This window comes from Gracilinanus agilis, chromosome 3, assembly GCF_016433145.1.
Source record: "Gracilinanus agilis isolate LMUSP501 chromosome 3, AgileGrace, whole genome shotgun sequence".
NCBI lineage: Eukaryota > Metazoa > Chordata > Mammalia > Didelphimorphia > Didelphidae > Gracilinanus > Gracilinanus agilis.
Genome location: NC_058132.1, coordinates 64801108 through 64821119, shown reverse-complemented (window position 1 = coordinate 64821119; position 20012 = coordinate 64801108). Strand labels below are relative to the sequence as shown.

The 20012-nt window shown below is 41.7% G+C and overlaps 1 protein-coding gene across 1 annotated transcript in view; it reads right to left on the bottom strand.

Annotated features, from left to right (window-relative positions):
- Positions 1-19527, bottom strand: part of ARID1A (AT-rich interaction domain 1A) — a 52255-nt gene extending 32728 nt beyond the window's left edge. The window contains exons 1-3 of the mRNA XM_044667920.1: positions 19327-19527; positions 17570-18016; positions 16618-16734 (exon numbers count right to left, since the gene is read on the bottom strand). Coding sequence (XP_044523855.1) covers positions 16618-16734; positions 17570-18016; positions 19327-19527 — 765 coding nt within the window. The remainder of the gene's footprint in view (positions 1-16617; positions 16735-17569; positions 18017-19326) is intronic.
- Positions 19528-20012: the final 485 nt, after the last annotated feature.

Below are 20012 nucleotides of genomic sequence, written 5' to 3'. Positions count from 1 at the left end.
ACACACACACACACACACACACACACACACACACACACACACACACACACGTTTGGGATACTGGCGTGGGAGAAACATGACAATCTTTAGACCTAAGTGTAGACAACCCAAAATGGATGAAAACTAGCTAGATGCTGGCCTTGGAATGCTATCTCCAAACACTTCCATGCTTGTTGTATGACATCTCTCCCCCTACCAGGGTTACTTAAGTTTCTGGAAGTCTCAGTTTCTTCATTCTGTAAAATGAAACTAATAAACGCTGTAGTATCTACCTCCCTCCAAAGATGGTTCTGAGGAGTATGAGAATATGTATGTAAAACACATTACAGATAAGTGTCAGCTATCATTAGGTTTCCTCCTAATTTTAGGCCCTAGGGCAAAACTGGGGTTCAAAGCCTTCCTTTCCAAGGGTGGTTTGATCACACTCCAGACTGGAAAGGACTCAAGAGCTTTTGCCATTGTATTATTTACTATTCCAAGTGGTGGGTGGTTTATTCCAACCTTTAATCAGCCACTATTCATGCTCTAGAAACCAATCTTATAGTCTCAGCTAAAATTCCAGGGATACTGCCAATCCACTTGATTGGCCTCCTCTCATTCCTGGTGATGGTACCACTAGTCTAGCATGCTTAGAGGGTGCTGAGAAGATGGCTGGCACTATATGTTGGTTTGGAACCAAACCCTGGTCACTGGCACTATCATTCCCCCTTGGATTATATGTATTGTCTGGGAAAGGAAGCAATTTTTAAGAGAAGAGTCTCAATGAATTGTCTCCTAATCCCTACCCATAAAAGTTTTCCAGCACCCTCAGTTGTATCCAAGAAATGGCACAGGACAAGACTCCCATTAAATGCCCTCTTTTTTTTATTTTGTAATAGCCTATTTGTGTGTAGGCCAAGGGGAATCATACTTCCTGGCAACTCCTGATGATTTGATGAAGGACTAAGGTTTGAGTCTTGTCTCTAGAATCCTTTTGAGAACATGAAAGGGAAGTGAGGGGAGGAAGTCTTCAAGAAGCTCTAAAAGCTCCGGGTCATCAGTTTTTATTGACTGATTAGGGAAAACTGACATTCATTCAAATTCCATTTTCTGTGAATATGAGAAAGAATGGGATGGATAGAAAGTCAAAAAACAAGGGAAGTATCTTTTCTCTCTCTGAACTGGAGATGGCCCTTCCCTCTCCCAGTTTGGGCTTAGATCTGAGCCCCGACTGACAGCTACAGACAGAAGAAAGCTATAGCCTCCCAGAAGCAAGAGAACCATTCAAAAGGATCATTAACTCTGTTAAGGATAAAGGATGTATTTTTGGAAATCACAAAAGAAAATTCAGTTTGAAGATCAAGCTACTCAAAGCCATCAGGTCATATGAAAAAAGTTCCCATTTTTCAGATTTAGTTTATGTCTGGTAATGTTTTTGTGTACAGAACCAGATGGATTCAAAGGAGTTGGGCAGAGAATGGAGTGTTCTTGTTTCACTACCACATATATTTCCTTCCCTTCACGTGATTGCAAGGAACCAACCACAGAACTTGGAAATAGAAAGGAACTTTAGTTCAATCTCCTCATTTTACAGATGAGGGAGCTGGTGATACAGTGAGTAAAACACCAGGCATAGTCAGGAAAACCTGAGTTCAAATCTGGTCTCGGACACTTCCTAGCTATGTGAGTGTAGACAAGTCACTTCAACTGTCTTGCCAGCATGAATTTCCTCAACTATAAAATGGGGATGATAATATTACCTACTTCCTGGGCTACTGTGAGGATCAAGTGAGCTAATAATTGTAAAGCACTGAGGCACTGTGCCTGGCACACAGTAGGTACTATATAAATGCTTGCTATTATTATTAACTGTGGCAAATGAGGTCTAGAGAGGATAAGTGATCAGTCTGAGGTCACAAAGGCATTAAATTAAGCAGATGCTCCTCTTTAAAGCCCTGAGGAGTATCAGTAATATTCGTTTGACTGTTCTGAGGACCCCTCTTCCTAATGGTCCAGATCTACTCCAAAAGTTCCCTGAGGAACTAGGGCCACAAAATTTCACCCCAGAACAAACCCCATGTACTGCTCTCTTTCCCAGACCCTTGACACTGCACCCCCTCCCAACTTGGTCTTCCTACACAGCTTCTTTCTGTCTCAAATTGTCCCTGTACCCGAATTCTCAATTCCTTTCAATGATCCACCTTGGCTAGTATGATTAAGGCACAATAGGCATGAGGATACACTACTGGTATGGAGCTAGTATAAATTTTTGTTTTGTTTTATTAAGAATAACATTCCCAGTTTGTCTGGCTAGATTTTAAACTCCTAGGCCTTTAGCTAGCTTAGTACAGAATGGGCAAATACTGAACCCAATGTAATTTCATTATCGAGGTGGCAGGACAATTAGCAAACATCTGCTCTTGGATTGCATCTTCCTTTGTGGAGTGGGGGTAGTAGCTTAACTTCAACTTCCTCCCATACAGACCTGCTTCTGCCCCTACTCAAGAAAATGAGGTAGAGGCAAGAGTCAGGCTATGCCTTCCCACTCCCCAGGCTTGTGCTCCAGCCAAGGGACAACAATAGAAGCCATGAGTAGCACAGCTCTCTCCAAATACAATTAGACAACCAAATATCTCTGACCCAAGAGCATTTTTGTGGGTGGGGAGCTGAATGCTTGGGGAAGAAGTACTGTGAGAACAGCTACAGATTTGAAAGTTAAAGCTTTTGAGGGTCAAAGAACATAATGAGAAAGATTAAAAGCAAGAAAATTCAGAGATTTTGCAAAGGAATATTCCCTCTTGCAGGTACAGTTACCCCTGCCAAGCCCCCTCTGTCTCAGGTCTATGAAAAGGTATAAAAAAAAAAACCCACTGAACTGACAACTACTTTAATTCAATCTCACCACCATGATCAGCTGATTTTGACCTCCCTCCTTCCTTTCCTCTCCCTAAGAAGTTAACACTCTCCAATCCTACCAACTTGGGCAATTACACCCACTGGGTTCTGGATATTTGCAACCCCATGGAAATTAGGGCTCCTGTTTAAGGCTGAAAAGCTCAGCCTTCCTGATGGGTTTTAGACTCACTGGTGGAAGCCATTGGTTCTAACTGCAGTGCAGGGAAGGAGCGTTTGGAAAGGAGGCTGTTAGGAGGCGGAGCTCCATATCACAGGAGGAATTTCAATCTAATGGCAAAAATACAAGAACCTGCTGTTCTCATCTACCTCTGCAAATCTTCTGAGGTGGGTCTGGTCTTTTGGATGAAGGCTGGGGACAGGCTAGAGGTGGAAGAAAGGGAAAAAGAAGCCTTCGGGGTTGACTACATTCCTGCAAACAGTCGGCTTGGCTGCAGCAGCAGCCATTGATTTTTCCTAGGTCGATATTCTGCTCCCACAGATCTGCTCAGCAGGAGCTTTAATCACATATAGTGCCTCTGTTCCACATTTCCCCTCCTTCCCCCTCCCCAAACCAATAAAACACCAACACCAAACACAATCATGCAGTTGGCAATGGACAGCAAGAAAGTATTCTCCCCCTACCCCGCAAAGAGAAATTCTAGGCATCAGCTGCAACACAAGGAGGAGGAGATAGAGCTGGACATGGCTGCCAAGAGGGCAGTTGAGTGGAAAAACCCCTAGGCCCAGGCATGCTTGGTTAGCCCTATGTGACTCCTAGGGGAAAGGGCTCCGTTTCCTCCCTCCAGGCCCATCCCCTACACTGTGTTCTGTCCACACTGGGTCATCTTCCCATAGCAGCTCTTCCTTGAGAACACACTTTCTAGTTTCTTTCTCTCTACCTTAAGGTTTCCCCTTTGCCAGGAACAATTTCCTCACTAAGTCAGAAAGCCACATCTTGGTCCCAAACAGACAGCACCCTCCAGGGGCCACCCTGGCGAAAACAGTCTTAAATCTCTATGCAATAAAATGGGTCAGGGCTGGGTCAGAGAGTGAGTGGCTTCAGCACAGCAAATACTGATGGAGCAGAGCAGGGTTTTCCCCAAGTTCTGGCCAGAAGGAAGGAAGGGAAGGTTATGTCAAGGTAGGGGACTTTGCTACTGTCCCTCTGAAGATTAGGTTGAATATACTAGCTCAGAGGTCACCAACTTCTTTAACCCAATGGCTCTAGACAGTCCCTTGGCAACCTGGAGGCAAGCTAGAGCATGGGCCCAGAAGGAGGAGAAGTGGCAGAAAGGGGGAGCAGATTGAAAGGCTGAAGCATGTATGGTAGGGGCCTTGTGGAGACAGTGTTACCATTATAACTAGAGTGGGGAAGCAATGGCCTAAAGTCACAAAGACCCAAATCTAATCTCAGATACTTATAAGCTGTGTAACCCTAGGCAAGTCCTTTGCCCTCTCTGTTATCCCAGTTTTCCTCTCTGTAAAATGAGTATAAAGATTGCACTGCCCCTCCCTCCCCCGGGGTCATTGTGAAGATCAAATGAGACACTACTTGTAAAGCACTCAGCACAGTTCCTGGAACACAGTAGGTGCTATATAGTTTATTCCCCTCTGGAGACACTCAAAGATACTAGTATCACAGGACACTTAGCTGTTATAATACATTTTCTAGAGGACAAGGCTACTCATGCCCATATCCTAGTGACAGACTTTGGCTCCACCTGACTGTCCTTAGGGTATTTTATAGCACCCAGCTCATGCTTAGGAGGTAAAGGTAGCTCAATGGTAGCTCTAGTTTGGGTTGGGCTAGATCTGGGGAAAGGTGCCCTCTAGAGAGGTTCAACTGGGATCATACTTAAACCCTCATCCCACAGTATAAGCATGGGCCCCAGGCGAAGTCTTGCAGGAAAAGAGAATTAAAAGAATGGCCACAGTTAGTAGTGATGGTAAGCACTGCTGAAGGCCTGTGGAGACTATGACAGAACAACTCGTTGGGGCCTAGAGGGACTGTAGGCAGGACTTTCTACCTCAAGGCCATGAGAGCTCATGGGTGAGGAAAAAAGCCGATGTGCTCTCTAAGGGGGCTGACTCTGTCCCTTCCTCTCCTTCTTAATGGATGGTTGAGCTGGGAATTATTTTAAAAGGGAGAAGGAAAGGGGAATGGAAATCCCCTTCCCTCCCCATACTAGCAGCATTCATTTCCTAGTAGGAAACAATTTTCCTACATTGGGGTTGACTTTGGGGGTACAGATCCCTCCTGACTCTCATTTCCAAGCCCCAGGCCACATTTTCTCACCATCTGTATGACATGACCTCCTCTTGGTTTTCTTGGGAAGGGAGGGGAGGGAGATAGGGGAACTTAGTGCTCAGTTCAGTCTCTAGGAGTATTTGCATCATCTCAGACAACTATGACATCACAACATTCCAGAGGGAGGGATTGAAAATGAGTGAAGGAGGAAAGGGAAATGAGTAGAGAAGAATCCCTTATTCTAGGCTTGGCCACAACATTGGGAGGGGTGGGAAGCAGAACCAGAACACTCCTTGGTAGGGGTACCATAACCAATTACATTTGTTATTCCAAAAGCAAGTCAGGGAACATTTTTTTCTTTTAGAAATCACCAGGAAGAAAAACAATCCTAAGATTTTTGTTTCAGTATCAGACACTGGTATACCAGGCTTAAAAGGAGAGTAGCTTACCTCAATTTGGAGAGGGGCAGGGAACTCTTGGTTTTTTCTATGGTAGCATTCCTATGTAAAGGAAAAGGGCTTTCCCTATTCCCTATTAGATGGGGTTGGGCCCATCCAACAAGGATATACAATTTCTTTTTCTTTCTGTTTTTTGAAAAAACCTTTACCTTCCATCTTAGAATCAATATTGTGTATTGGTTCCAAGACAGAAGAGTGGTGAGGACTAAGCAATGGGAGTTAAGTGACTTGCCCAGGGTCACAGCTAGGAAGAGTCTGAGGCCAGACCCAGGACCATTCCTCATTCCGTGGGCCTGGTCACCTATCCTGCCCGAAGGGTATCAGTTTCAAGACATCATTTTGGCGGTGTATTATTAGTTCTGGCATCCTAGATTCTGTTGCTATCTTGGAATATGTCAATAGGTGTAGCTGGAACCTGTGCTCCACTGAAGAACTCTGTCAGTGTTGTAAAAAAAAAACGAGAACATCAAAGGGGGAAGAAGAGATGGGGGGTGGAGGGGGGAAGAGAAGAGAAGCTCAACATTACCATGGCAACATGGCCTAATCCACATATTAAAGCTGCCTGATTGCCAGCCCCTAAGGTCAAAGGTTGCTAGAACACTCAATTACTATAAATAGTTTCTCACTATTTTAGTAAACTCAACAGACTCTTTAAGAAGTTTCTCCCTTCTAGAATAAAGGCCTGATTAAATATAATAATAAAATTAATCATTCATTGTTCCCTACATTCTCTTGTGGGAATTGGTCTAAGTCCAGCAAGTATACCTAGAATCCCTGGGGATCCCAATGTGGCTTCTTGGAGCAGGCTCATCTGCTGCTTCTGAGAGGAATAGGGACAAAGAACTCAGGAAAGAAATCATTTTGTCCCCTTAATCATCTTTTCTTCTAAGAAGGGATGAGGCTGACAAACAGTGCATTCCTTTTGTAAAGCTGAGGGAGGCCTCGGACATTAAATAAACACAGTCACCCATGTCCACACACTTCAATTTCTCCCTTCTCTGCTCTTGGCTCCATCTGGGGAGAAATGCTCACAGGCAGGAAGGTCGAGTCAGCACATGTTCTCCGCACCCTGTGTTTTCTATCAGCAGGCTGCAATGCTATGAAGGGAAGCACTGCCTTTATAATTCAAAAATCAGCATAACTCAGGTGGCCCTTGGGTCTAGGGAAGGCTTTAGGAGAAAGAACAACAAACTTCATTTCTCTGAGCCCCAGATTCCTTGACTACAAAATAAAAGGGTTGGTCTTGAGGACCTTTAAGGTCTCTTCCAAACAAGGCCCCTTCTAAGCTGGTCATTCTAGTAGTCTCCTGTAGCAGATGAAGAGGTAAGCCCAGAGGGCACAGTATTGTTGTCCTGTAGACCCGGGACAGGCCATACCAATCCTTAGCTAATGCATTGTGGAGGAAGCATGTTTGTCTTTCTTCAAGTTCACCACTGTCTTCCTTACACCAATTTCCGGATTAAACAAAGAACCACCCACTGGCCCTGTAAGGGGCTGGGGCCAAACAATAAAACAAGGCCCAAACCAGAGAGCTTCCTCATCCAGGGCACTTATGGCCCCATCTTGGGCTAGCTCACCTCAAAGGAGTGCATACAGCAGTGATCTCAGTCACTTTTCAAACTGAGATTGTTGCTAATAAAACAAAAGATTTCAGTGAGAGGAATCTGAGAGACACATCCAGGCAGGAAGCTGAGCCGAGCCACTGGTGACTAGAATAGAAACAGGAAACGAGCCCTGGAACAAGCAGACAATAATCTGCTGCAAACACAAACTCAAACCCAAGCACCAGCAAGCAAGAAGGCAAGCAAAAGCAAGCTGCATCATGCCATTTTTGGCCCTTCTCTGTGTCCCCAGCGCCTGGCACAGGGTGGTCTGCACATAGTAGGTACTTAGTAAATGTTTAATGACCAACCACCATTGCCTTACTAGCTGACCTGGCTCAGGGCAAACTCAAAGTCTAGAATATTCCCTGTAGGGACCACTGGCTGATCCAGCAGGTTAGGGAGGAAGCTCTCTTCCAAGGACCAGTGAATATTTGCCTGGGTCCAAAGTTAAGGTTACAGTGTACTGCACAGTACAACCTAAGAGAAACCAGGTTACAACCTGGGGAGTCTGTTGTGTGAGCCCCTGAGGTATGGCAGAATGAAGCTAACCTCACAGACCAGATTCAAATTTTTAAAACAAGCCAAAAAAAAAAAAAATGAGAGAGAGAGAGGGAGGAAAAAGAAGAGAAAAAGAAAGACAGATATGGAGGGAGAGACAGAAAGATGAAGGAGAGGGAGACCCTCAGTTTTTGCCCTCCATCTGCAATTATCTCTTCAGGAGGCACAGAACAAAAGACAATAATAACAACTGACCCAGGAAAAGATTCATTAGGTTCTCCTCATCTCTGAAAACTTCTAGGGAACACCAAATACTAAAATCCATTGGGCTTTAGAAAGTTTTTTTTCTTTTTATATTTAATGCCCCCTCCACCCCCATAGCAAATAGTGAGCAGATCACCAATCTGCAAAAATCTTCAATTTGCACCGAAAATCTCAGGAACATTTCTGATAAAAGAGATTACTGGTGTCCCTAACAACAGGGAAACAGTGAAGTTGCTGTAAGAAGCTACTGTCTAAAAAAACTCACATTTTCAAAGTATTTTAAATTATCTTGCTTATGATCAACTCCATTTTATAGATGGAAAAAATGAAATGTAGAGTTGAGAAACTGACTTGCCTAAGGTTGGTTTTTTTTGTTTTGTTTTGTTTTTTTAAACCCTTGTACTTCAGTGTATTGTCTCATAGGTGGAAGAGTGGTAAGGGTGGGCAATGGGGGTCAAGTGACTTGCCCAGGGTCACACAGCTGGGAAGTGGCTGAGGCTGAGTTTGAACCTAGGACTTCCTGTCTCTAGGCCTGGCTCTCACTCCACTGAGCTACCCAGCTGCCCCTTGCCTAAGGTTGGAAAAGTTATCAAGGATTTGAACCTGGGTCATAGAATCTCAGGTTTAGAGGTAGAAAGGCTGTGGAAGCCACCATGCCCAATCTCAGACTTTCTGGGAGCAGAGTAAGAGTCAGAATATGAATCTAAGTGTTCCTGGGTCCAAGGCCAGCACCAGACTCATTACATCAGGCTGCTGCTTCCTTTTACTCTAAATTGGATACTCTTCAATGCCACACCCCCTAACCCCATAAACATCCAACCCCCCCCCACTTAAACAAAGCTAATGTGAATTTCATTAAATGGATCACCCATTAATATTGGGGTTCCAGGTCCCTAACAGGAGGATGCCATTACTATGATATACTGAATATGAATGATATGAAATACTACAAATGAGCATTTGCCCAAACCTCTATAGAAGAACAATGAGGGGTAAATGTTGTTTTGGCCAGATCCAAACCTCTAATCTGATAAATTCATTAACAAGCATTTATTGAAGGCCTACCCTGTGTAAGGTACTAGGAATATACTAAGATAAAAGAAAAAAACAGTGTATGACCTCGACAAGCCTAAATCCTACCAGAAGAGCAGTGGTGACAGGGATATGATATTTACACCTAACTGTGAAAAAGCTGAAGAGGACTGGAGAGTAGAGGGAAAAGCCAACCTACTTAATGCTCAGTCATTTAAGCATTTAAGCCTGGATTGTTAAATGTTAGTGTAATAACGTTGGAAGAGGCCATGGATATGCAAGCAGAGGAAAGATTGGGTGTGTGACACAACCACCTGGTGCACTTATTCAAGGTTCTCCTTCCCCCTGAGTTTCAGTTTCCTCACCTGTAAAATGAGGAAGTTAGAGCAGATAAGCTCCAAGGTCCCTTTGGCTCTAAAACCCATGCCCATTTAGGACCCTTTCCTGGGCTGCAGTCGCTCCCTCTTCCAGATGTCCTTTTCTTTGTTCATTTTAGCAAATTCTGGTTGATTCTTTAGGTTTGAAAAAAATGGAAACTATGAGTAAATCTTAAGTTTGGGATTATCTAAAGGACTTCCTTTAGTAACGTTCTGTTTTTCTCATTGTTGGCCTGTACAAAATTTAGAGTGTGGATATCATGTCCTGGTCTAGCCCATTCCCTACCTTGGACATCCACAGAAGAACCTGGATCTCTTATGTATCCTTTTCCAGACTACTGTAACACAAGCTCCCTAGATCTGAGAATACTGTGGAAGTGAAAACCCGAGAGCTCATAACATGGCATTAACTGAAACCTAGGGCCATCTCCTCAGTAGGAGGCTCAAAAGCTGGAGCACCCAGAGTAAAAGCAGGAATGTAAAACTTTTTCCCTCCTATGTCACCTTTCGGCAGGTAATCCTACCGCTTACACTGAGGAGGTGGGGACCAGAATAAGTTGATCTCCCTCCAACACTAATCCCTTCAATGGCTATCTTTGATGACCTCCCCCACTTTAAAACCAACCACACACCTGTGTCCTTGGGTTTCCAGCTCCTGGTGAGCTGTGTTGCACAGCATCCTCCTCCCTCTTTGGCACTTTCAATATTTGCCTTGTTGGGAACCCATTACCTGGGGATGGGAGGAAACCTACAAACTTCTGGTTGACCTTACATGCCCCACAGCAATCATTCTCCCTCTCCTCCTCTCACTATCAAAATTCTTATAAAAGTGATTAACAACTATTAATTTCACTTCACCCCTCATTTTCTTCATTGCCCTTTATAATCAAGTTTCTATTTCTACCACTTTATAGACTCCCCAATGACCTGCTTCTTGTCAAATCCAATCATCCATCTTCAACTCTTTCTCCATGATAAGATAAAGAATTTGTTATTGTTGGCCATTCACACTATCTATCCATACACAGTACCCTCCTACAATTGAGAAAGATGATCCACAGTTGCTATCTTCTGGCTTTTTCTTTCTTCTACTATACCTTGTGAATTCCCAAGGCTCCATCCTCACCCTCTCATTCTCTTCCCTAACTAAACACTTCACCCATTCTCAGTTCAACCATCACATTCATATAGAGGACTCAAAATATATCTATATTCCCAATCAGGAAATATCAGAGTTGGAAAGCACCTCAGAGACTTTCTAGTTCAACTCTTTCCTGAGCCAGAATCCGTTTTATAACTTACCCAACAAAACAGCATCCAGCTTCTTCAAGATCTCCAGTGAGAAGAAACTCACTCCAAACAAGAAGCCTAGATCTGCCCCTTCTCCCCATTGTTCCTAGAGTCCTGGCCTCTGTCTGAGGCAAAGCACAAGGTAATCCTTCTTCCACATAACAGCCATTCAAATATTTCAGAGCAACCACCATTAATCCCCAGCCCCCAGTCTTTTCTTCTCTAGGCTAAATACCCACAAGTCCTTTCAACTGACCTTAATATAGTATGATATTAAGGCTTTACATCATCCTAGCTGCCCTCTTTTAGGCAATCTCCAAATAATCAATGTCCTTCTTAACTATGGTGTCCAGAATGAAATATTATTCTCTAGGATATAATCTGATTATGGTAACAGTCTACATTTGGACTACTACCTCCTAGCCCTAGAAATTACCCACCTCAATCTGACATTTCATTAGCTTTTGTGTCTGCCATTTCACACTGTTGACTCATACTGAATTTGCCATCTAATTAAAATTCCTAGATCTCTTTCAGATATCTATATCTTTCATATATATACATATCTATGTATAGAGAGAGATATAGATAGATAGATAGCTATGCTTCCCCTATTTTATACCTGTTTTGTTGGTCCACTGGAAGTTTAAGACTTTCCATTTGTCCTTATTAGTAATAATAGCTGACATTTATGGAACATTTTACAGTTGCCCAAGCTTTTTACCAACATTACCTCACTTGATCCTCCCAACAACACTTTGAAATAATTTCTACAATCATCATTATCCCCATTTTACATATAAGGAAACTGAGGCTCAGAGAAGCTTGTCCATGGTTCTAAATAGTAAGCAGAAGAAAAATTTGAACTCGGGTCTTTTTTGGCTTCAAGTTCAGTGCCCTGTTAAATTTCACCGAATTAGACTTGGCCCAACATTCTAGCATGTTTAGGTCTCTTTTGGAACTTGACCCTGGCATCCAACTTGTTAGCTAATCCTCCTACCAGCTTTCTGTCATCTGTAAATGTGAAAAGCATGGCATCTATGTTGCTATCCAGGTCATAATGTTTTTTTTGTTTGTTTGTTTGTTTTTAACCCTTGTACTTCGGTGTATTGTCTCATAGGTGGAAGAGTGGTAAGGGTGGGCAATGGGAGTCAAGTGACTTGCCCAGGGTCACACAGCTGGGAAGTGGCTGAGGCTGGGTTTGAACCTAGGACCTCCTGTCTCTAGGCCTGACTCTCACTCCACTGAGCTACCCAGCTGCCCCCGGTCATAATGTTAAAAAGCACAGAGCCAAGGACACATCCCTAGAAACCTCCTACTAAGTTCTGGGTTCAAATATTCTCCCATTCTAAAGAAGTACCAAACCTATAACTATATATATGCTTTACATTTTCATTTAGGTGCAGCAAGGCATGGTGGAAATACAATGAATGTGGAAGTCAGGGCAAGAGGATAGGGGCAAAAACCTCAGCTCTGCTATTTACTACTGGGTGACCTTAGGCAATTTACATTGTGTCTGAACCTATCTGCTCATCTACAGAAGATGACCAAATTTTCTCTATAGTACCAGGCAAGGTCTAATTTTACAATTCTGCTGGCATTTCAAACTATACAAGACCCAAACTAAATGTGTCTTTCCCTTAAACCAGTTTCCTCATCTCTATCAGATGCATCATTCTTCTTCCAAACACCAGGGCTCAAAAACCTTAGGAATCCTGAGTCACCAGTATTCTTATATACCTGGTCTAAGTTTTCTGGACCCTGAGGTCAAGGATTTTAACTTGTTCATCTGTGTATATACATTCTTCAATACTAAGCACATAGCAGACACTTAAATGTTTGCTAAATGAATACTGGATGCCAGTTCTTTAGGTAAAAATCTTTCAAAGTAAAACCTTACTCAAAGAGCTAACATTTCCCTAGCCTGTCCAACAAAGACATACAAATTCCTTATCAATTTACAAGGAAGAACAAAGTGAAATGGTATCTTTGTAAAGTAAATGACTGACCACTAATCAATCCCTTGTTCCTGAGGTCATTGCCAAGTAGAAAAAGAAATGCAACTCTATCTAAAATTGGTTTGGAGGCTTGTTCTATTCAGAAAATTTTTATCAGTTCAATAATTCAACTAAAAGTTATCCTAAAAGTTAGATAGGTAATTACTATTTTGGTAGTAAAACTCTTAATTAATGGGTCAGTCCAAACCATTCCTTTAATACATGAAGTTTTTGTTGTTATTTCTAATTGGGGGAAAGAGGAAGGAGATATTATTCAGATAATGGCTGAGCAAAATAATACAAAAATTCCTTCTAATATCTACGATAGTTGAAGTTTGAGACCATATTATAAATAAAACTGAGTTAAAAAAATTTAAAACTCCCAAGCATAGTATTTCTTAGAAATACACATAATCTACAAAATGTATTTTGCCTCTTTAAAACTTTAGACAAAGAGCTTTTAAAACACCTTTGAATTTCCTTTCCCTTCTTGGTTCTATCCATGGGCTTTGAGAGGTGGGTGTTCCCAAAAAATGCAGAGCAGAAGAGTTGGTGGGTGTAGATGAGACCCCAAACAAACAAATAAAAAAAAAAACTAGTGATTTTTTTAGAATAGATGGCTGAAGAAAGAGGGATGGACTTTAAAAAGGATCCCCAGAGCTCTACAGCAAATCAAGGTTTTTTATTTGTATGTTCCATGGACCAGAGGGATAAAAAGCAAATTCAACCAACAAGATGTCAATAACTCACATCCCAGCCAGCTCTCCTCCCCCATGTAGTTTCCACCACAAAGCAAATGACCCATTTGGATCTATCTGTGAGAAGTCTAAACTTGGGAACATTCATTCCCTTGGGCTGATTCCCCAGCAGGCACCCGTCCCTTAGCTCCAAGAGAAGGTTTAACACCTTAGCTTCTGGGGATGAAAACAGGAAACTTATTGTTGAGGTCATTTTGATCAGGACCCTAAAACCCATCTCAACAGATGTTGTTTTAATGCTGAGGTCCCCTCTATAGAGGCACAGAAGCAGTTTAATTTTAAGATGGAATATAAAAAAAAAGGCCTGGAACAAGAGAATAATCTAAAAAGACTCTGAAAGGGAGAGAACGGCAACATTTTAGTGAAAGTATTAAGTTCTTTCCATTAACAAAAAACCTCCACCATGTCAAGACCTATGGATCCAGTTAAAATACCGAGAGCTTGGTCACACAAATTTTGGACTAAATCAGGTTACACACATTCCTGTAAAGTTCAGCAAGGATAAAGAAAAGGTTTAAGACAGATTAACTGGACAGAAATGACCAACCTCTCTGCTATTAGAAACTCTTAAGTTTTCAGAGAAGTCAATATCACAAAAAGGAATTCTCTGCCTTAGCATAAGATTATACATAAACTCTGGGCTATTCCAGGGGAATCAGGCCTTTCCCCAACTTTAGTTGTTACCATTTCTAAGGCCAGCTAAGTCTTCTACTCTTTTCTACATAGTCAGTTTTCTAACCAGTCACTAACACTTCAGAAAACCATTTCTCCTGTATCAAAGTAAATGAGAAGACAGACTTTTTCAAATTCTGCTAAAAAAACAAAAACAAAAAACTCAAGCAAACATGGAGGTCATTTATTTGGGAAACACTCTTAGATGTGTACCTGAATAGAATTTTGAAACTTGAAAGTAAAATAGAATTCCCCAATGTATGACAACTCTATTTTACTTCTATCTCTTAGCCATTCACTTAAGAGAACCATGAAGATTTTAGAGCTGGATGAGACCATGGCAATTTTCTACAGTTACAAGGCTACAGACTCCTAGGCTATTTAGTCCAATCTGTAACAGTTATCTGGTTTACAAATCCCTTATCTTACAGAGGAGATGGAGGATCTAAGACTGAGAAGTAGTCAGCCTAGATTCAGGTTCCCTAATTGATCCATAGCATCGGGCCCTATCCCCACAATAAGATACCACCTTGATAAGCAGTCCAGAGTCCAATCTAACAAAAATCCAGAATAGTCAGAAGAATTTTACTACTGTTTTCATCATGTGTCAATGAGATAAGGAAATAATATATGAAAACAAAGGCTGGGCCATTCACATCTAGATTTTTATGCTTTTCAGCAGTATCTCTGATAGGAATTTTGCCTTGGTCAGATACCACCAAAGCTGCTACCAATGGAACCACATCATTACACTTTAGGGAATAAAAACAAATATTTTGATTGCCAAAATCTAACACTGTTTGAGCATCTACAATGTCCAAGATACTATGGATGATGCCAATAAGGCCCATGCAGAAAGGGATAGTAAGGACTGCTGAAACATAAGGAAAAACAAACTTTGAAAAGATGGAATACATTCCAGGGTTACTTGAGATGAAAATAAATAAGATATCACAAGTTACCGGTCATAAGGTAAAAGACAACTACAAACTAATTCTAATGACATCTCAAAAGGGCAAGTGAGTATACCATTCTGTTCTAGGTTCCTATTTTCAATGTATCCTAAAGAATTTTTCCCTAGCCTGGCTGTAGACCTTATTGGTAGCAGTTAATCTCACAAATGAAACTCTATGTTGAAAAAGAGCCTTCTGGCTAAGCAAGAGGATCCCATAACTTAAGAAAGGGTGTGGGAGACTAAAGAGCAAAATTAAGGTCATCAGTGGTGAGTCTGACAAATCCAAATGGGAAATATTCTCTGCTATCAGAGAATTCTATCCCATCAAAAAAGGAGAGAGAGAGTAGGGACTTGTAATCTTTAGTGTATGTGACATGGGCACCTTAAGCAGTGTGGTAAAGACTATGAAACCCTCCTCAGAATAATAATTTTAAATGCACACATATGCACACATATATATGTGCATATATATGTATATATAAAAATTACAGAGGAACCCAATCATATTGAAATACATTTATAAAAAAAATTTAAACAAAATTCATGAACTCTTGGTTAAGAACTCCTGAGCTAAAGAGTATTCCTTCACCTGCATATTATAGGTACTAGAGAAGCAAAAAAGACTAAAGAAATGAGAAGACTAAGAAGGGTTACTTACTACTCAAGGAAGGCTAGGAATCTAGAAATGGACATCCAAGTTACTTGCAGAGTCTTGAACCAAGGAGACACTCAACATTCCTATACTACCACACATGTATAAAACTGGGGAATAGGAGGAAAAAGATATTTCTTGAAGGAAAAAGAATGCTATGTGGTTTGATATGGACAATTATAATTTAGATTCACTATCCACTTGCCAAATGACATCTCTTCATCTTCACAAAGCAAAATGATATATCTAGGATCCATAAGATCCTACTTAAGTTTTGAGGTTCATGAGACTCTCTTGAAGAGATTGTCATTACAAATAGTCTCATAAAACCATTACATTTGCTCAGAAAGCATGAATTAAGTATTGACTGTGTACACAGTACCTTATTATAATCAGGTATATAACTTAGGCAAGCAGAGAGCCTTTTTATATACATACATGCTCAAAATGACAATGAATTCTGGATAAAACTTTGATCCCACCCCTTAGCTGAAGGCTAAGATCTCAATCAACGAGGGCAAGAAAACTGTAACTTTTCTAAACTAGGAAAGAAAATGTTGAATGGGAAAAGGCCCATCTATTTCTAGCTGATCATTACTTGAATCTGTGTCTCCCATGTCTGTCACTGTGATCCCAGAGCAAGGACCAAGAACAAATAAGCACTTCAGATAGCATCACAAAATCAAGTACCTGGGCAGGTCTTGAAAGTACAAGTGAATACATGTATGCAAATACACATGCACACAAATGCATCAATCTCATCTAAGTTCTCAAGGAAGGCAATTCTTCATTCATTCACTTAACTGATAGTCACCATCACCACATACTCCTGATTTCTGATCCCAGAAAAAAAAGAATATTTCCACTTTCCTCCTGGAATCCCTTCAAGAGACCTCTTGTCTCTCCTCACACCTCTCCTTAGACATGAGATTACTCACTGGCAAGCTAGAGGGTCTTGATTGAAGACTCAGGTTCATATCTTCTTGCCCTCCTTTACTGGAAGCCATTGAAGGGGCTGAGGATGCCTGAGACCCAAATGAGTCTTGAGATAATTCCTGAAATATAAAGAAATAGGATCTGAAACTTTAAAATTATTTAAATCAACCTGAGATATTCTCGGGGAGAAGAGACGGATGAGCATGAAGTGACAGTTCTCTCACCTGGAGGGGCACAGGGATGCTTAAATGCCACAGATGGCATCAAACAAGGCAAAGAAACCTGTGCCTTTCAAAGCAAAAAATATCAACTATGTGCACAAGATCCCTTCTCATGGCATTGTTGATTCTCACCATCTATGTACTAAATCTAGAGATGATTCTTTGGGGCCAGAATGCCATAGCCTGGCAATCTAGGAAGGGTGGCTATGAGTAAGATTGATTTTTAGTTAAATAAAAATTGGAGAGAGAGAAGAAGGGGAAAGAGGAGGAGAAAGAAAACCAGAGGATGAGGTTTTTGCCACACTAAGAGTACTCAAAAGAACATAGCACATACTCTAAAGGCAATCGCCAAAGGGAGGTCCTGGAGCAATAGCTGTGTCACTGCAATAGGAATATGCTCTCTTAAGGCAAGCATGACTAAAGGGACCATTTGCTTGAAGGTAAAAATCCTGGTGTAGTTTCTGTTTTTTAAAATCAGTCTTTATTTCTTATCTGTCTATGCAACTTTGTAGTGCCCTGTTTCTTTACCAGAGCTACAGGTATTTATATAGTTAAGAAAATGGTTATGCTTTTATTCGTCTAATCAATCCAGTTAGCATGTTTACCCAGAGTTTAATTGGTTTTTAAGTGCACATCAGAGAACCAATTTGTATGGCAAAGTTCTGATAACACCAGAGTTCAAGCTGTCAGCTGCCACATTATGTTCAGGTGAGGAGGAGAAGGAAGGTCTTACCTGGGGAGGAGGGAAGCGCTGCTGGGAATAGGCAGTTTGTTGTGGCTGCTGTGCCTGGGATTGAGGGTATGCAGACTGCTGAGAGAGGGCTGCAGAAGCTGTCTGCTGAGGTGGCTGCTGCTGGTAGGGTGACTGTGCCTGCTGTTGGGAGTAGGGGGGCTGGCTTTGGGGGTGCTGTTGTGCTGTCGACTGCTGCTGGGGATATGGAGATGGGGACTGCTGATGAGAAGGCTGGGATGGCTGCTGAGAGTAAGGAGGCTGGGTTGCCTGGAGCTGTGGTGGCTGTGACTGAGGCTGCTGTGGATAGGAAGGCTGGGCATGAGGAGTCTGAGATGGTGGTGCCTGGGAATAGGGCGGCTGTTGTGGATGAGGGCTTTGCTGGTTGTAGTATGGACTCTGGCCCTGCTGGCCGTACCCGCTGGGACCTTGCTGACCATAAGGAGGAATCTGTACAAAAAGAGATGAATTTTAGCTAAGTGCTCAGGAGTAGTTATTTTGAATAACAAACTTACTTTAAACCACCCATTTACTACAAGCTAGGTTTAACAAGTACTTGACTGATTTTAGAGAATGAGGAGTACAAATTTTACATGTATAGGAAATAACCTCATACCCAGGTTTAATAGACTAAAAAGCCAGGAATGAATAATGGTGACCCAGATGCTAGCTTGGTGTAGAGCTCAGAAATGCCTTCATTTTCTCCTCTAGAAAGTAGGCAAAGCAATACAAAGGTCTGTCTCACCCTCTCTCATGTCACCATAATGAATGAAAAAGACTAGAAAGTGCCCTCCAAGCACACAGTATAGCGTCCCATTGGTGGAAATAATGAGAGAGGCAGAAAAGCCTAATGGATCACAAGGACTAGTTTTAAAGGTCAAGAAGAAATGCTTCATTTATGAGAAGAGGAGGCTGCAATAACTGAACTCAAAGATCTCTTCTAGCCCTAGGATCTATGATCTACCTATGGAATTCATGTCCTCTACAACCCTGACAAATGGCCATCTAATCTTTCTTCAACTCCTCTAATGAGGGAGACCTTAGTTTAAACCATACCTCATTTGTGTGATTTTGGGCAGTGTACTCCCCACCTCTCTGGTTGTAGTTCTACTACTCATCAAATGAATGGATGACCTCTAAGCAACTCTAATCTTTTTAGCTCTAAAACTATGACCATTCCCTCCAGAATTAACCCACTCCATTTTTAGATTATTCCACTTGGAAATTCTTTATAATCTAGTTTAACACGCCAGATTTTACAAGTGAAGAAATCACGGTCCAGAAAAAATCACTTGCCCAAATTCACATAGCTAACAGAACTAGGATTCAAAGTTAAGTATTAACTTCAAATCTAGGGTTTTTTAACTATATCATGTTGCCTATCCCCATTCCAAATCTCCCTCAAAGAATAGGATCTACATTTAGAGTTGTTTTCCCCTATGTTGTCTCTATGTGAATGCCATTCTCACCCTTAACAAGGTGATATACCACACCCACATAGAAATAAGCCAAGTTAGAGGTCCAGTGTATGTCCACAGACCAGGATGATTCCATGGCCCAAAGCTGCCTGGCCTGCATGGAGATGACAAAAGTTAGCCCTTTCTTGGTTTCAGTAATACTGTGTTCCAATGCAGTGAGTTAACTGCCTCAAACTCTTTTTAAGTAGATACATGCAGCCATGTGAGTGTGGCTTACTTTCTTATGTATAAGCTTTTCTCCCCAATAGTAATAAAGATGAAGATAACCAAATCTGTAACTACCTGCTGTGCATAAGAGAGGCTGCCCATTGTACTCTGCGCCCGGCCCTGCATGGTCATGGGGTACCGCTGAGGAGTCTGGGATCCATATGGCTGTCCTGGGTATCCATGTCCTTGCTGTGGTCCTGATGGAGGTCCCTGTTGCTGTGAGTATGGGTTACTGCCACCATATGGCTGAGGTCTCATCTTGCCCATCTGATCCATTGGACTGGATGGCTATAAAATAAAAAGCGTTGTATCATTAATAACCTTGAACATTTAAAACATGTAGCTAATGTTAATAATATACAACCACCAACCCAATATAGAAGACCACACTGGTTCAGGACAATATGCTAAGAGGCCCTAGTGAATCTGGGTGCCTTCCTGAGTGCTTGCTAATTTTGAGATGGTGGCTCCATGGATCCTCCAGGTCAATCCTGTCTTTTAATATCCTTTCTCTTTTCTAAGCTCAAGGAGGGGGGTAAAAAAATAACAGGAAAAATGTGTAACAATTTATACAGCCATACTAGAGCAGGAAATGAGATCAAAGATTTTCTCAGTTTATCAAGAGGGTTGTATTCTTTTAATAGTCCGGGAATAGTGAGCCACTTTGCTTAAGGTAATGAACGCTGACCCTATAGCACTGTCGCTGAGGATTCAAATACATGAGTGTCCAGATGCTTTCATTCCTTCAGTAGTTGCAATAC